The sequence below is a fragment of the Hermetia illucens genome, chromosome 4 (genome assembly GCF_905115235.1).
Source record: "Hermetia illucens chromosome 4, iHerIll2.2.curated.20191125, whole genome shotgun sequence".
NCBI classification, from domain to species: Eukaryota; Metazoa; Arthropoda; class Insecta; order Diptera; family Stratiomyidae; genus Hermetia; species Hermetia illucens.
In genome coordinates this window covers 130681114-130700229 of record NC_051852.1, presented here as the reverse complement: position 1 = coordinate 130700229, position 19116 = coordinate 130681114, and the positions used below count along the sequence as shown (strand labels likewise).

At 43.2% G+C, this 19116-nt stretch overlaps 1 protein-coding gene across 1 annotated transcript; it reads left to right on the top strand.

The window, feature by feature from the left end:
• The first annotated feature begins 28 nt into the window (after positions 1–28).
• On the top strand, positions 29–13458 carry LOC119654788 (nuclear inhibitor of protein phosphatase 1). The gene is made up of 7 exons (XM_038060335.1): positions 29–265; positions 326–540; positions 605–822; positions 881–955; positions 12571–12979; positions 13088–13189; positions 13255–13458. The coding sequence occupies exons 1-7, from the start codon at positions 237–239 to the stop codon at positions 13257–13259; spliced, it is 1053 nt and encodes a 350-aa protein (XP_037916263.1). The 5' UTR covers positions 29–236; the 3' UTR covers positions 13260–13458.
• The last annotated feature ends 5658 nt before the right edge of the window (positions 13459–19116 follow it).

Below are 19116 nucleotides of genomic sequence, written 5' to 3'. Positions count from 1 at the left end.
ATTCAACAATCACCGTCCAATTTACTGACAACTGACATTAAAGTTGTCAATCAACCAATTTGTTGTCCCCAACTGATAACAACACAACACTTTGCTTGTGAATTTTTCGAATTTGGATTGCATTTCCATGGGCCTTACTATGTCTTTTTAGACAATATTTAGCGCCTTTTGATGGTGAAGTGTAGTTTTTGTATTAGCACTAGAGTTTCGGTGGTAAACAAATCAACTTGAATTCCATGGCGAACAGCTACGAAGTGCCGAGTTGGTGAGGATTGGATTTGAATTTTAATAAGAATTTTGTCTGAACATTTTCCTTCCAACCAAGGGCCGGAAAACCACCCACTGGCCTCCACTTGGACGTGCTGAAGGACGACAAACTCATCCAGAAGCTTATGATCGACGAGAAGAAATGCTACTTGTTCGGTCGCAACTCGCAGATGAATGATTTTTGCATTGATCACGCTTCATGCTCACGGGTCCATTCCGCCCTGGTTTACCATAAATACCTGAACATTGCTTATTTGGTTGATTTGGGATCAAGTAAGTAAGGAATTTGATGGAAAGATTGTCGGAGTTTGCAATTAAAAGTTTATTTTGTTCGCAGCACATGGGACCTTCATTGGGTCGCTCCGGTTGGAGCCACACAAACCCACTCAGTTGCAAATGAACAGCACATTTCACTTTGGAGCCTCAACCAGGAGATATGTGCTCAGGGAAAGACCATCTGCTGGGTTGAGATCTAATATAATGGAAGATTTGCCAATGAATGAATCGGCGGAAGGGGCCTTGCTGGGACTGCCGGAAAGCCAAACGGAATTAGATGTGAGTTTGAATCGTTTAAGTCTAGTAATAGTGAATTTTATTTTATCGTCTATTTTAGAACCTCACGGAGTACAACACTGCACACAATCGACGAATTTCAATGTTGGGAATTACAGACGACAACATGCGAAAGGTAAGTGAAGTAGTACCAGCAGTAAACACCAATAAAGTCAAGGTTTTCAATCTGACGACGCATCCCACTATCACTATCTACATTAATGGGCATTTAGCCAGTTACTGCGGGATCCAGAGGCTGCTTACGCGATCCAGAGATATCCCAACTTGGTGCTCACTTTCAAAAAGAGCCAAATGCTTAGATTCAGAAGAACAAGCGATCAAAACATTATCCATGTAAACGAAACATAAGTTTAAGTTTCTCATCTCAATCTCTGAAATGTTTGCGCAGCGTTGCATAAACCAAAAGTCATCCTGGTGAACTTGGAAGAGTCCGAAAGGTGTGCAGATAGCCGTTTTCGGTATGTCTTTGGGAGCAACCGAGATTTGGTGATACGCCCTGGCCAGATCCAAGGTCGTGAAAATACGGCAGCTTTTCGGTGAATGCGCGTGAATGACTTTGATAGGGTACCGGTGGGGAATTATCTAAGTATTCAGACGCTTGTAATCTCCGGAAGGCCTCCATTCGCCGTTTGGGTTTGGGACTAAATGGGAAGGTCTGCAAATACCCTGTTTCACCTTCTTCTTTTTCTTCAGCCTTTCTCCCGTTCACAAGCGGGGTCGGCTCGTCGTGATCGGTTTCGCCATTTAGCTCTATCAAATGCCTGATCTGGGTACAATCTCGAGGCTTTTAAATCCCCATCCATCGTATCAAGCCATCGTTGTTTCGGCCTGCCTTTGGTCGTTTAACATCGACTTCGATGTTCAGGCTAATCTTGGCAAATGAATTCTCGTTAGCACGAATTACAATAACATCGAAGACGCCTCTCTCGCAACTTTTCCACGATCGGTGGAATCCCGTAACGATCGCGGATATCCTCATTTGGGATGTGATCAAAACATGTGACGCTACTATTCCAACGTAATATCTTCGTCTCCATTACCGCAAGACGTCGTTCATTGTCTTTTACAGTTGATCAACACTCAGAACCATAGGGAGCGACAGGATGGACGACATTGCGGTAAACTTTAGATTTAAGATTCGTTAATACGTCGATCACAAGTACACCAGTTGTGGAACGCCACTTCATCCAGGTTGCGTTAATGCGTGAAACAATTTCATAACGCAGTTCTCCATTGACTGATAGCGTTGTCCCGAGGTATTTAAATCGCTCAGTTCTGGGCAGATCACTGCCGCTGCCAGTGATTATGCCTGTTTCATGGGGATCGGACGTCAAAAGTTCAATTTTGTTTAGATTCAATCTGAGACCGTGTTGCATGAGGCGATCATTCCATTTTTGGAGAAGTTGCTATCAGATGCTAGGAAAACATCATCTGCATAAAGCAGTGTGTAGGGCGCAGGACGTTGGATATCCCGTGTGACGGTGTCCATAACAAGAACAAAGAGGAGTGGTGAGAGGGCGCTTCCTTGATCAACACCAACCGAGACACGAAGCGGTTTTGATGCACCCCCATACTTCGAACTTTACTTTTCGGATCGTGGTAGAGCAATTGAACCCAGCGCATGAGTTCTTCTGACACTAAGTGTTGTCGTACAGCATGCCAGATGAGTTCGTGTGGCGCACGGTCAAACGCTTTCTCTAGGGTGATGTTTCTCACGGTGTTTCTCCATGAGTAACCGCGCAGCGTGTATTGCGTCAGTAGTTCCGCAGTTTTTTACAAATCCGGCTTGATTCACGGTTATTTCAACGATTTCGCGAATACGGTTGTCAATAATGTGTTCAAAAATGTTCATGGTAAGGGAAAGTAATCAGACCGGACGCTAATTTGAACATTCTGCTGGAGTACTTTTCTGTTTCCATATTGGAACAGTGGTACTTTCTGACCAGTCAGATGGTGTTCTTCCTTTCTGAATAACCCGATTAGAGAATTCACTGAGCCACAGTGTTGGGTCCCAGCCCTTCGCTTTCCAGAGTTCAGGTACGATATCGTCAGGCCCTGTGGCTTTCCCCAATTTCATTCTTTTTATTGCCTCCTCGGCTTCAATTACGCTGATAGGCGGAACTGGTCCAATCTCGGCAATGATTGTGGAAGTGGAGGATGAGCAAATTTTTCAGTTGAAATCTGCTCGAAGTATTTTCGCCATCTATCCGTTGTGGTTCAACAATTGGTAAGCAGAGTACCGTTCTTATCAATAACGCAACAGAAGTGTTCGATATCCTGTGTACGTTCGTTACGGCTTTTAGCAAGTCGATACAGATCTGTCTCGCCATCCCGAGTGTCCAGTTTATCGTAAAGATTTTTGTAATGGTTCGCTCGGGTGACAGCGACTAGTTTCTTTGTTTCCCGGTTGGCATTCTTATAAATTTGTCAATTGGCCGGTGTGTGATCGTCGAGAAATTTGTGGTAGAGGCGTTTCTTTTCACGGACGTTCATTTCAACATCATCGTTCCAAAGCCAAGTATCTCGGTTGATGTACCGCTTACCTGGCTTGGTGATCTCGAGGGTTGCAGAGGCCGCTTTGTGGATCGTGTCTTTCATTTGGTTCCATGATTCTTCTACATTCGTAATGGTCGGCAATCGTAAGAATGAGATCGTTTCTTCTTTCTTCTCACCAAATCGCCACCATTTAACGCGCTGCGGGCCAGTGCGTTCCTCACGCGGTTTTATCGGTGGCTTAATGCGCAGGACGGCGATTTTCTGTTGAGGTTTTATGGTCTATGCTTTGCAATCAGTGACAGTGGTAAAATGTTGGCGTATTACGAGAATATAGTCGATTTGCGTTTTACTGTTCACACTATAAAATAAGGGAAGATGAGACAATTGTTTCATGAACCATGTATTAATAAGTACAAGGTCATGAGGGTCCGCAAAATCGATTATACGCTCGCCACCCTCATTGCGCGCTCCGAACCCCTTTCCCCCATGACACCTGTTACGGTCGCTTTCCAGTTAGGGTACCCACATTTACTGTGCAGACACGTATTTGTTTCGTTCGTTTTGTTCGGACTAACTTGCATACGTCCTGACACCGCCCATGCGTCAAGAACCCTTGCCAATTTCTCGACAGGACCGGGGCCCGTCCTGCAGCGTCGACTGAGGTGGACGCCTCTCCGAGGCTTGTGACTCAATCCGATCATCATGTTTGTAACGACATTGTATGCACTTTCTTGGTCGGCCTGTCGCGGGACCTGGCACCAAGAGAGATCAGGTAGGATTTAGCTTAGTGGAATAACTCTCCAACTCTACTTTATTTATCTTTCTCTGATCTTAGCATTCTATTTTTGTTTTACTGAGGATAGTACAAAGTACGTTGCCTCAAACTCTCGTCTTTTACTTGGGCTTGGGACCAGCATATTATGTTAATAGCATGGCGGAGTTCGTGCAAATACCCTGTTTCATTAGATCGTCAAATTCTTTCCTTGCAACCGCTAGCTTCTGGGATAATAGAGGAGGCAATTTTCAGAAGATCGGGGAACCGGTAGTGTTGATGTGGTGCTGCACATCGCGCTTAACCGCCTGGGAGAAACTACTTTGATGTTGCGATATTTTCTGAGGAGTGTCTGAATGTGATGTTTGGAAACGTCCTTGAAAACAATGGAGAGTGTCGTTTTCGCCAGTGGAATTGTTTCCTGACGACTTTAGAGAGGGTGCGGGGTCTAGTAATGCTTTGTTATGCAGGTCCACCAACAGCCCATAATGACACAGGAAGTCTGCTCCTAAAATGGGGGTGCGGTGGTACCAGCAAATCGTCGCAACCGATGAGGGTCCCGGCGTGCGACTACCCGAGCGCCCTTTTCGGGAAGTAAACCTCGACGGTGAAGGCGATTGAGATCTACCTTCCGAACACAAAGTACCTACAGCCGTAAGCTTCGAGATTGCGTCCGCAAGTGTCGTCACCATTGTCTTTAGTTCTTCAATATCCCGATTTGCGTCTCGAGAAACTTCCGCGACCACGGACAATGCGTATACCTCGTGGACTTTATTGGCCGTCGCGGACAACACCTCTAGCGAGGCCAAGATGGCGCTGGTGTTTTCCGCGAGGTGCTGTAACCCATCTAATAGTCTCCTCGTCGAAACTATCTGTTGTGACGCCTGCCAGCGCAAATTGCGCCTATAGTTGGCGGAACCACGCCGCCGGATTGCGCCGCAAAAAGGGGGGCACTCTGACCGCAACCGTTGCTATAGGAGGGATAGCGCCTCTCGTGGTTTTGTCCTCCTATGACATGTCGGCTAGTGAGTGGAGCAGAGGCGGAACATCGGAGCGGAATCAAACGACCGAAGCGTGCAAAAAAGAAGCAAAGTGAATTCGCGCCCCGTCGACGCAACAAAACTACCGCCGCAACACGAAAAACAACTCAACGGAGACCGGAGTGAACCTTCCAGCACAAAAGACCTCCCGCTGACTTCTATTTATTATTTTATATAGATATTTTATATAGATGTAAATTCCACGTGATAATTTTAACTTAATGAATAAACTCCGATACTATGCGTTGTTATTTACAAGATTCCGACTCTTAAAATAATATGAACGTAAAATGAGAGTCAAATTTTAGAGTAGAAGGTCCGGATATTTCTTACTTAGTCCTTCAAAATGACGTGATATAAATGATAGTCTTATAAATTATCAAAGTTTAACAAAATTTCTGTTAAACTATTTCTATTTATGAGATGTCGATAAGGTACCCTTCCTTCTATATAACTTTGATATTCGGCTTAAGTCTTTTTATATGCAATCATATACAATGACCATTTGTGGATAAATTTTAAAATTTACAAAGATTTTGTTTAGTTTCCCGTCTACTATATTGTTTTACATTGACACTTTTCGCTTTATCTTCTTTGGGACAAAATAATGTTTATAGATTTGAGTGAAAAATATGAGAGATATTTCATTTAGAGAGTAACGAGTTGGGACCGTGTGATATTTTTGAAAATTGTTATTGCATTGTTGTTCTTGGTGTTGTTTTCCGTAATATAACGTTGAATTTTCTCGGGGTTTAGGGCAATAAAGTAGTTTTGTTTTACGCATGCAGTCGAGTCGCGGCCGTTCAAGGAAAACACTTGCACGAATTAATAAATTTTTCTCGGGATGTTGCTTGTAAGTTAATAAAACGACGGCGATTGTTGTCGATGATCAAAAAGGCGGTGGGATGAAGTCGCTCCTCTCAAACTTAAGTCGATCACAACGTTTTGATATTCTGGTGGAATAGTCTCAACAAAATTCTTTTTTCTATTTGGAAACAACTGCACGCGATATGGAAACAATCACACGCGAGTCGCTCTGTTTTAGTTTAGAATATGTAAACTTGACAATCACTGGACGCGGAATTCGACTGCTGATTGTTTGTCTGCCCTGAAACATGGTTTGAGAGCTTCGGTAGAACAGATTACTAATTTACTGTAATTCGGATGTCGAGGGCCGCCGTGAATTTCATAACTTGTCGTTGCTAATAGCGTATTTTTCAATGCAAGTGGTGCTGGGAACCTTTTCGCCGAATTTTTTCCGTAAAAAAAAACTGTTAAACTTTACACTAAAACTATTGTTGTGCTAGTTCAGCATTTCGTTGAGAGTTCTGAACCCGAGACTTATATTTCAGAAGTTGTGAAAGAGGTTCGAAGCGAAAATGGCCAAGAAATTACCGTTTGACGCATTATACGCACTGAAGCAATTTGCAATATAGAACTTTCACCAGGAGTGGTCTGGCTGAAGGATTCTTTCAAATCTTCTCTGCAGTCGGAGTAATATACGTTTTGTGTTGCAATATATACAAACTTTCATTCGTTGTGTTGCAAATTAAAACTCGAGGTCACCACTTTAGCCAGTTACTGCTGCCAGAGATACCCAACTTGGTGTTTGTTTCGATATTCGCTAACGGAATCGTCTGCACTCGCAACAAAGTTGGTATCAGAAGCTTCCTTTAGCCAATTCAAGTTCCAGGCTATGTCGATTGCCTATAATGAATGTAGAGAAGTAAAAAAAATAAACTTTTCATTACTTAAAAGTTGTGTCTGCGGGGTAGTACAGTGCGTCGGCGGAATCGAATTCACCACGGCAATGCAATCGTGGTTCACGCCTCTGAGGCGTCGTCACAGGCAAACCATCGAAAGCGTCAATCAATTTGATATGTAGCAAGCGTGGTGTCCGCGGACAGTGGAATCGAACTGCTTGCGCTGTCCTGTCTAAAATATAGAAATGCAGATATCTCAACACCAATATCAAGTTGAAACTGTTGTCTCTGTGTGTTGCTATATGGAAGTAGCGTATAGGAAGTGAACTCCATTGTTACTGCGTCGTGTCATCGTAATGCACTGGCTTGACACAATCTCAAACGAAGAACTCGCCTGACGCACAGGTTTGCCACTTGTACGCACTGTGATTGGAAGACGGAAGTGGCAGTGGATAGGTCACTCTTTAAGGAGGGGCGACAATTGCATTGCGAGCTACACCATGGAGTGGAATCCACTCTCCCAAGATGGTCAACGAGTGGGTCGCCCCAAGATCACTTGGTGCAAAACAGTAGAGGAGTGCGAGTGTCTCGTGAAGTCATGGGGGAGCTGAAGGGCATTTCAGTTAACTGTGAACGGTGGCACGTAGGTGTGGTTGTTGCACTATACCCCACCAAGGGGTGAACCATATGTATGCGTGAGGTATTACGATTGGAATTTATGCGTGGAGTTTATTATAATGGCTTCAAAAATGGGGCCGGAAGCTCTAACCCTTAGAGCTTCTACTATGGAAAAATTCTCTTGGATTTGTCCTCATTACATCTGGAACTGATGATAATAGACCCCCTCCTTCTGTTAGAAAATGACTATATGTTTTTTTACGTCGAAATAGTAGTTTCACCTGCCAAATTACCATATCTGTTAAAAAAATCGATTTGCCCTGGGCACGTTGACCATGCTGTGGTATCTCTTCTCTTGTGACTTGATTTCAATTTGAATAATAGTGACACAAAATTCTAACGCAGTCATATATTATCAATTAAGATTGAAGTTAAAGCTTAAAAAATGTTAACTCACATTGAAATGATCCTCACCATTTAAACCTGACTCCAAAGATGGCGATGGCGATCCATGTTTTCCGAAAATCGCCTTTCGAAACAGCCAAAAAGCTTTCTGCGGAGTTTTTGTGGAGTCATTTGTACAGAAAGGCATGAAGCAATACTTAATCATTCTCGTTGGCTTTTCACGTAGGAAATTAATTATGATAGTTTTATATTTTTATGAGTAACTGCCAGTTGCCGGGCTGCTGAGTTTTCTTGGCTTGAGTTGTGACGTTACACAACATGGCGCGGGCTTTTCAGTCTTTTTTTCAAAAAAGGTCTTGGAGAGTTTTGTTAAATTGCACCAGAGAAGTGATTTTCGTCATTAGTAAAAATGAGGGAAACCAATGGTGAATTCAAATTTGCGTTTGAAAAGACTCCCCTTTCAAATGCAAACTTGAATTCGCTATTGGTTTCCCTCATAGCATTTTGTGTTGGTTTGGTCTTACTAACGGCATAATCCCGGCTTTGATAGTTCGACTATTCAAGGGCTGCGCCTCAGATACAGTGGGTTGAAGCGCACGTTCTTTTTATAATTTCGTTCAGGTTCCGACCTGAACAGAGCCAAGAACACGCCTATCCTTTCGAAGCGACCACCATAGCGGTTTGCTAGTACGTAGTAATCGGCACTTCTCCTAACATCATTCTCCAATTGCTCCTGATTGATAAAAGTTAATTTATGGTGATTCCCTCTTCGAAGCACGTTTGCTTCATTACAAATGGAACAATGTCGTTCCCACGAACACGAGGGGGGCAATCAGACCCAAGTCTGCAAGGAACATTTGAAGTGACTGCTGCCACTATGTTGTGCGTGTTTTCAGGCCGTTATCTGCGGTTACCTCTCTTGTGGGAGTTTCATGGTGGTTGTGATTGTGTCCATAGCATGTGGGGTCAAACGTGGAGTTGTACAACTTGGGCACCATATTCTTTAGTCATGATAGAGGTGTTAAATAGGCCTTGCATCTACGATTATGAATGTTAAGCGTGGGCTCAATATAAACTAGTTCCGCTGTGCTAGTCACGGCGGTGCTCTGATTGTGGTCTCAAATTCAATCCGTATCCGAAAATGACCGTGGTATTATATCTATACGGCAGGTAATCACGGTTTGAAGAATGCTAAGTGTCTAATTTGAAAGTTATTTTTACTGAATAAACGATCTTCAAGTAGTCGCCAGTTTGAGGAATAAAAAAGGATGCAGTTCCACTTCAACCATAGGTGCACCTGACTTTGATCTGACTGATGCCCGCCTACAGTATTCCTTATTCACCATAAAGAACAATTTCATGTTAGAAATTCCGAGATCAGTAAACTTAAAAATTGCTTTCCAATTTTTCTGCTTACTATGGTAATCGGTTCTTCTTTCTTGGCCCCTGTCCCGTTCGGTGGCACGTAGATCGAATTTATCACTTTGTCCGGTCATAAACTTTGGTGGAGCTGTTTCGCTGTTTCCGTCGGTCTTTTGGTTTTTTCTTATTAATTTTGATGTTCAGGCCAGCTCTCGTCAGTACGAATTATATGGTCATACTCTAGCGGAGCATGCAATTTGCGTGACGAACGCACGCCATTTTTCACAATCATTAAAATAATGTTTTTTAAAATCATGGTCGGCTCTTTCCAGAGCGTTCACAATAGCGTGCGTTCGTCTCCATCCCCGCTGAAAGCAAAACGCTCCTCTTCCCCGCTGTGCTTTTTTACCAGCTAGGGAGACCCTCTTGAATATGCTTCCGACGCCGAGGCTGAAATGGTATGGGTCTCGCTCGAGGACCTTGAAGGAATCCTCGGAAGGTAGCTACAGCGGCCTCCTCATACCTCTCAGGTTCTCCCCGGAATGCGCAGAAATGTCTTTCAGAGGTATTGCCTCTGACCATCGTCTAAACCTATCGATGATTGTGAGGAAATACTTGAAACCGCGTGATTCTCCCAAATTGTATCGAGGTAGATTGTTCGGAAACGTTTGGTGCACCGAAGGAACAGGGTTACCTCTTTTCTCACATGTTTCGTAGTCTTGTACTTTTGGCATGCGATGCACTGCCTAACCCAAAAATTAATGTCCTTGCTCTTGAACGGTCAGAAACACTTTGCGTTGACTAACCAATTCGTTGTCCGGATGTCTTGATGCGCTAGATGGTGAACCGCGTGAAATACTTCCTTACGGAAATCAACCCGAATATATGCTCTTCAATACTATTGTGGCATAGCGAGTAATTTACATTCAGTATATACTGCGAGACCCGAAGATAGAAATATGTATCTGAAGTTGGTCCCGAGGTTCTGAAGAACTGAGTCGTCCTGCCACCGGAGGTGGTATCAATTCGGGAACCGCTTTCAGTACCAGGCGCAATAATTCCGTCTCTCCAAACCCGTATGTTTTGTCGAGGACGGGTCACCGGGGAGTTGCACTTTCTCCCCGTACATCAGATCAGCAAGATTGCCTTCAAGGAATCCAAGGAACTTTCCGAGATCTGAGAAGAGATTAGATTCGAAGTGCATTCCCTGGTCTGTAATGATTACCGCGGGAACACCAAAGCGTGGAATCCACTCACTATAGAGGGCCTCAGCACATACCTGCGCTGTAAAGTCCTTCAGAGGTATTACCTCAGGACACGGCGTAAGGCAATACTTGCAGTCCGAAAGGGCGTACAATGTCGAGGTGTATTGTGTGGAAGCGCTTTGTTGACTTAGGGAATAAACCTACTTCCTTCCTAGCATGCGTAACTTTGGCATACGATGCAATAATTGCTGGAGATTCAGCCAGTCAGTCAGTTGTTGTCCGAATGCTGGGGTGCGCAAGATCGTACGCCGAGCGAAGCAATTTTTAACAGAAAACGGCCGGAATATATGGTCTAGATCGCTTTTCGGAGATCTCGCAGCAGATAGAGGGAGGTAAGTTGAAGATGTGGAACTCCTTAAAAAAGTCCGACTACAGGCTCTGAAAGACCGAAAATTCGACTGCGGATGGGATGCTGATATCGGAGATCGGAGATAAAGCGTCAGCGACTAAGTTGGGTGATGTAGAGCAAGTCTGAAATTGGCGAGGGAATGGTTTGTCGGGCTTCTGTCTTAGGGCAAAACTTAGGGGTTTATGATCCGTTAACACGACGGGCGTTCTGCTTTCAAAGAAAAAATGAAAGTAGTTGATGCTCACATATGCGGCTAGTAATTCATGATCATAGGCGCTGTAATTCCGTTGAGTGGGACAGTTAATGTTTTGAGAAGAAATCCAGCGGTTGTCAGTTTTGGTTCATTTGGCGGAGACCAGCGCCTACTGCGATGTCAACATCGACAAACACGACTATAAACGCATTCTGCTGCGGGAATGCCAAAAGTACAGCGCTTACACGCTGTTGCTTGGTTATTTCAAACGCATGGATGGTTTCTGCAAAGGAACAACCTTCCGCGATTTCTTACTTTTAGGGACAGACAGGAAGACGTCAAGTAAAGTTTTGTGGTGAGCAGCTTTGGGTGGGAAACGACTAGAAGTTTACCATATTCAAGAAGCTTTTAAGGTTTTTGCCTGTTTTTAGCAGCGGAACGCTCGCAATCGTCAACCTTGTCAGGGTCGGGTTGTATGCCGTCAGGGGTGATGGAGTGGTCTAGAATTTTCAATAGGCTACTATCAAGAAAGCGTTGAAAAATTCACTCGATATGTGCCAAATAGTCGGACTTGGTGGAAGAGGCTACCAGAAAGTCATGCAAATACACGAAAGAGAAGTCTAAGTTTCTTAGTACAGATTGCATGAGCTCTTGCGAGATTTGCGTCGCATAGCACAGGCCAAAAGTCATCCGTGTGAACTCGAAGATTGCGAAGGGGTGCAAATTGCTGTCTTTGGAATATTTTCGGGAGCTACAGGGATTTGGTGGTAAATATCTATGATCAATGTTATCAGCCAATGGTGAACTGCGATATGACATTACTGTGGAAAAATAGGCAGAGAAGCGTTTTCAATGGTATGGGCATGCAATTCGCAATGACGAGAACTCACTTGCGAAGATTGGTCTGAACATCAAGTCGATAGAAAACGACCAAAAGGTTGTCCGAAATAAAGATGGCTTGATACGCTGGATGGAGATTTGAGAACCTCTCGACTCCATCCAGATCAGGCCTACGATCGAGCAAAATTACACAACCGTTCAAGACAAGGCGACCCCGCTTTGAAAAGGATAAAGACTGAAGAAAGACGTACTTCGTTTCGACGTTCTCCGAGTATTATATAATGAAAATGCTTACATTTCAATTAAATTATAAAAATTCTCATTATAAATTAAAAAGGGGATTGTTATTGCTTTTTTTCGGTGATAAGAACATGGGGCTTTAATTTGTCAAGCATGTGGGATGTTACTTCTGCAATCTGAAAAATTTCCGTTTGTTTATTTGCATATCTTCAATTAGTCAAACATTACTGTCTCTGGCAGGGCGATGCAAAGAGAGTAGCGAATTTGTTTCGGCTTCAAATTTCCAAGTTTTTTGGGAATATCTTGTGTTGCCGGCAACTATGATCAAAGCATAACCACGATCCCCTTCTTTATCCCAAAGATTTTTCGAGAAGAAAAGCAATATGCAATTATTACCTCTAATATCTAGAAATGTTTCTTTTAATACACTTTATTTTCACTTATTAGAAAAATGCTGGCCGTAAACGACGCAGCGTTACTTTTAATGAGGAAGAAATCGTAATCAATCCTGAAGATATAGACCCAAATGTTGGTCGCTTCCGTAATCTTATTCAGACGACGGTTATCCCCACGAAGAAAATCAAATTAGACAATAATATTGGCATACCTACTACGTCAACTGCAAGCCACAGTACCGACATGAAACATATGCAGCCCACAACTATGGTACCTCATCTTTATCAGGGCCTGCCTGCCGCAGAGCATGGGTCAAATAAAATGAACACATCGGGAGATCTTGACGTGACACCTATAGCGCTGGGAACTAAACTTGGTTTGTTAGTCCCGAATCCTGCACCTGAAGTCACGCCAATGAATGACACCATGTCCACAATGCAATTTGCAACAACGTCAAAAGGTAAGTCTTATCCACTCGTATGTCAGCTGTATTTATCTTACAAAGGGTGAAGTAGACACGGCACAATATTAATCCTCACATTTTTTTGACTATTCCGAAATTTTACAGCTGCTCGTTTTGAAGATCATGCCATGATGGATAGCAGTAGTGAACCACAAAAGAAGAAATACGCTAAAGAAGCGTGGCCAGGAAGGAAACCAATGCTTGGTGGTAAGAACTAATCGCGAAAAGAGTAAAACAAAACGGAAGTAATAAATTACATTCTTTCCTTACAGTTTGAAGCAATAAATGTCAAGTGAATGTTTCACTGCAACCCAATGTCTTCTAGTGATAAGATCTCCCAGAAAAAGCCTCATCAGATGTCGTGTAGCTCACTTTAAAAGGTTTTGATCTAGACAGAACATTTATGTTAAGTTTATGGAATAGTAAATGTAAACTGCAGGCATGCTGGTCCCAATAGAATCGGATTTTTAATTGTATGAAATGTAGTTTTATTTTATATACCAACAATGAATTGGTTAAGGTTTAATACTATATAGTCCCTGATTTATGAGATTTAGGCCGTGTAGATCTGATATCCGTGTCTACGATCCTCTTGTTCGTAAGAGACCATCTGGAAAGTGGTGAATGAGTTTCAACGTGAAACCAGTCGGGTAATCGGAAGGTAGGCGCTTCAGGTATAAAAGGTTTTGTGTTTCCCTATGTGAGGAGCGATCAGTATATGACAATTCCGCCCGTACATAGGTAAAATTCAATTGGGCTCTATTTTTTAAAGAGCCATTTACGCAAATAATTTGACTTGAAAGTACTGTATTGATAATATTCAACCTCAGACGCTACCCTACTAGTTCAATATTACAAGCAAATGTGGAAAAGTTCACCTACAACAGATACAAACAAGTCGGAAACTGGAAGCTTGGCGTTTCAGATATAAAAAGTTTTGTTGAATTTTTATGTAAGAATATCTGGGTACATCATGGTTCCATGATATATAGCTCGTAGTGTATATCCCTTGAACATACCCGATTTTTAGTTCGATGTGGCACTTAGGGAGTACCAATTTGACGCAGAAGAGCTAAATTTCCACTGAATTTTATGAGTCTAGATTGAACTGAAGGAAGGTTCGCATATACTATTATTGACTTCATTTGAGCAGATGTCGATATGGAAGATATTTCGGACCCCAGATGTCATATGGAGGTAACATCATGATTTTTTTTCAGATTTTTCTGTTGAGTAGTTTCTGAGAATGGGCCCTTATGACCCCCTCATTGCACTCGCAACCAGCTTCAAAACTAAGACCTGATTCACAAAGTACTAATCGGACACAGTCCAATGGATGCAGTTTCCAAAAAATACAAAGAACATTTCCAGTGGGTAACCAACGTGGCTAGAAAATGGCGGGAATTGTTGAATGGAAGTCTGGGGACGTAAAACTGGCAGATCATAAAATAGAAGCGGTGTTTATCATTGGGCAAGGGGATTCTTCTTCTTCTTTTTTTTTAAATCTATAAAATATCGATGAAGCATTGACCACCTCTCAACGGGAAAGAAAAGAGGTACAAGCTACTATGTTGCATTGTTGCGTATCCAGTGAAATATTGTGGATCAAGCCGATCACAAACATTACGGGTATCTAGAATTGATCGCATCTGCCTGAGCAAAAAACAGAACAGTGTCCCTGGTTTTCTGGAATTTTTGGGAGCGACTTCGACGTTCGATGACTTCAAACGCTTAAGCATAAGTGAAGTTGAGTTAATGGCACTCGCATCGAGCAATACTATATTGGATAACGGAGGTAATTATGAAGAATAGTTGAATATTTTAGTGCTCTTGCTATTTCTGTGAAATAATGCCTGGCGGAGGCTTCGCAAATATTAGGGTGGGGCGGGAACTCTCTACCTTTTAAACACAAAGACAACAAATTGATTTTTTGTAAGATTCTCTTTCCCATAGGGTCCTAAAAAGAAAACATCGTCAATATTCGAGTTATTACATAAAAATTGAGGAAAAGGAGCGAATTGTCTGATGATTAGTTTGGGATAGGAAAAGGAGCTGTATGTGCTACTCCCGCGTAACACAGAAAGAATTTTAACACAGAGTATTCTCAATTTGATTTTATTGTAGAGATAATTGCAATTCCAAATTTTAGATCATGCAGCGAAGACGGATCTAAGGCTGCTAATGCGTCGAACTACATCCAGTTCGGCGTCGTATTTGTCATAAACAACGCTTCCTAAATATACAAATTGATCGACGTCTTTGATTCTCTCCCCGCTAATGCACATAGGGAAAGTGCGATGACCCACCATACTGAGAACGTGGGTTTTGTTGGCGTTTACCTTTAGTCCAGCTCTACTTACCTCTCTCACCAAATCCACAGCCATTTTGCCAAAGTACATGACTCGATGAGAGAGCAAGCAGAGGTCATCAGCGTAGTCAAGGTGTTATGTCCATTGGAATCCAGAACTCCAGAGAAGGAAGCATGAAAAACGTCAATGATAACAAGAAGAAATGATATCCGTGGTAGATTCCGCTTTGGAACCTCAAATTCTTGAGATTTTACATTGAAGCAGTACGTGACATTTTGCGCCATCATATATTGCTTTGATAATAGCTATTAGTTAGGGGCATTATTTCTGCGTGGAACACTCCAGATACATTGTCTGTTCACGCAATCAAAATCGATGAAGAGCAGGTGAAGTGAAGATCCGAACTCCGCGTACTGTTTAAGAAATGATCCGCAGGGTGTTGGGGAGCACGCAGATACCCCTCCAATTGTTACACTCAAGACCCAATCTCTGTGAAAGGTGGCAGATTTCCAGTATTTCCATATGACTGGAAATAACTCTGCGGGAAGACTGTTGAGACTGTTGGCTTTACTCCGTTTGAGAGCATGGATGGCCGAGATTATTTCTCTTCTGTTTCTCTTTAGAGGAGACGGAACTTCTCCGGATGTGATACGGTGAAGTTTTCTTTCCACCTCTTCAGCTGCTCGCCATCGTGGATGAGGGTTCGACCGTCAATGTCCCTCACAATACCATCGAAAGGTTTGCGTTCACATGCAAGTTCTTTCGTCATGTGGTGTACAATTCTGAAATGATTGCTAGCTGCGGCATCTTCTCCTTCCATGACTAGCGCAATAACAAATTTCCTTTTATTACGGCGCATATATATATGGTTGCATTTTACGCCCTTGTGGGGTATAGCGCGCCAACCACATTTACGCTCTTTAGCTCCCTCATAATATACTGAGAAGGTTGCACTCCTTATTTATTGTTCTGTTCCAAGTGCCCTTGGGCCATCGTTGGCTATCTTGGGAGAGTGAATCTCATTGCATGGCATAGTCAGCAATGCAATTGCAATTGTTGTCCCCCCCTTAATGTGTGGTCTATCACATCACATACTATGTTGAAATTCCTGAGATTTCGTACGGTATCGGAGATCGAAGAGCATAAAGATGAAGTCAAAGAGCTCCAGGATCCAACCGATCGACCTCCGATTCTTAGACAAAGGTTCGATTTTGCTGATTTAGCAGAATTGCATCTGAAATGTGATATCGAAATGTGCTTTTGCTGTTTAAGCATTTTACTAATGGTTTGTATTTACTTCAATTATTGATAAATTTAGTTGCAATATGTGAATCAGGATCTGATTTATGAGGTATAACTCACGTCACGTTCCTCATAACTCGTAGCGGCCAATAGAGTTTTCAACCCCTTTCATTCCATCCAGTGGACTAGATCTATATCCAAGAAGGCAGTTAGGGTATACTGCTTGTACTGCAATGACCGCTCAACCTTACCAATTATCTTGTGTTTCTGTGAATTTTTTTTTGAGGTAGGCATGCTGAGACTTAGAGAAAGGTGTTCTCTCTATAATTGCCCTTGCCCTTGCGTCCAGGACACGCTCTAGGGTCTTCAGAACGAAAGAGGTGAGGCTGATTGGTCGAAAGTTCTTCGTGGACCCATGGGCGCGCCTGCCCGCGTTCAGTATGAAAACCACTCGTGCGCGTTTCCAGGCCTGTGGTACGTATCCTAAAGAGATATAGCTCCGGTAAATCTTAACAAGTCTCTTGACGATCTTGATGTCCGACTTGTACTTCTTCAGCCAGTCCTTGGATGGTTGCCAATATTTATGCCTGTAAAAGATGTTGAAGATTTCCCTGGTCAGCTTTCTAAGGCTGGAGAGATTTTCATTCCACCACGGTGGCAATGTCTTCTTGCTATACTTAGTAGGGCAGGAGACTTTAAAGGCGGTATCGAATGCCTTTTCCAGAGCCACGACTTTTGATTTCAGTTCGTCTGTCGTGCCAATCTTGCCAATTTACGCACCAAAGAGTTTGTTCTTAATTATTTGACCAAACTTTCTGCAGTTGATGCTCCTGGGTCGTCGACCTCTGCGAGGAGATCTAGACTGAAAAGTATCCAACTCCTCCTCCTCCCAATCGTCACAATTTTCCGAGCTGGGAAAATGGAAGGTTGGTGTACTGCTTCTGTTACACACCGATAGGTTTGTAGTAATAATAAAATCAAAGAATGAAGCACCTCCCCAATCACCACCCAGAATCCCCTCTGACAATCAGGTGAGAGTTAACACTGAAGCCATCCACAACACAGCCCTCCGCGACACCGATAAGAGGGAAATGGATGCCGCAATAATCGCAGTCAACAGAGGACCTAGAGATGAAGCATCAAGAAATGCTCTTCATAGCCACCTGAAGAACGTTATCATTGATACGGCTACAAACATACTTGGCCCCAGCCGCTAAAATAGTCGGAACGACTGGTTTGACGATGAATGTAAGCTAGCAATGGAACGGAAGAATGCCGCATACCGTGTAATGTTGCATTCTCAAAGAACGCGGGCACGCGGGGAGACTTACTGGAGCAACCGCACCAGGCGCGGAAGTTTTACCAACAAGTCAGCAGGATGAAGCCTTATGCACCTCGATGCTCATCCTGCCGAGACAAAGAGGGACATCTGATTTCCGACAGAATGGGCATATTGGAGCGATGAGTTGAGTACTTTGATGAGCTACTGAACAACCGCAACATCGGCGAGTTGGAGGTCCCGCCAACTGAAGACGACGGACAAATACTGCCACCACCAAGTGTAGGAGAAACAGTCCGTGGAATTCATCGGCTAAAAAATCATAAGTCGCCAGGAGCCGATGAAATTACAGCCGAATTGGTTAAATATGGAGGCGACTAATTACACCAAGTAATCACCAAGAAGTTCATCAACTGATGCTCAAGGTGGGGGACAGGGGACAGTGAATCAATGCCTGACGATTGGCAACGAGGCATTATCTGTCTCATACATAAAAAGGGAGATATCACACAATGCAGTAATTATAGAGGTATCACGTTGCTAAGTACCATCTATAAGATGTTCTCCGCTATCTTGCTAGGCCGGATAGCCCCATACGCCCAGAACATCATTGGCCCATAGCAAAGAGGTTTCCCTCCAGGCAAATCAGCAACAGATCAGATTTTCTCTCTGCGGCAAGCGATGGAAAAACTGTTGGAATATGGACATCAGTTGCACCATCTATTCATCGACTTTAAAGCCGCCTATGATAGCATAGCCAGATTAAAACTGTACACGACGATGAGAGATTTCCTTATCCCGACGAAATTAATAAGACTGGATGCAAGAGGTACGATCCTCTTTAAGTCCACCCAATTATTGGCCTATGCTGATGATATCAAAATCATGGGAAAATCGACCCGAGATGTACAAACTGCCTTCATCCAGATGGAGCAGGCGGCGCGAGATCTTGGGCTGCACATCAATGAAGGCAAGACAAAATATATGGTGGCAATGTCAGCACCAAAAACCAACCAATCAACAACATCAAACCGCACTAGTCAAACGGGAAGAATAAAGATAGGAGACTACAACTTTGAGACCGTTGGTAATTTCTCCTATCTAGGGTCGAAAATCACAACCGATAACAGCTACGATGATGAAATCCGCGCACCGTTGTTGTCAGCCAACAGGGCCTGTTTCAGTTTACAAAAACTGTTCCGCTCGAAACGTCTCACCAGTCCTCATGTATCTCGGAGACTTGAGTTCTTAGCAAGAAAAATTGCGAACTCTTAGCCGCGTTTGAGAGAAGAATCCTCCGAAGA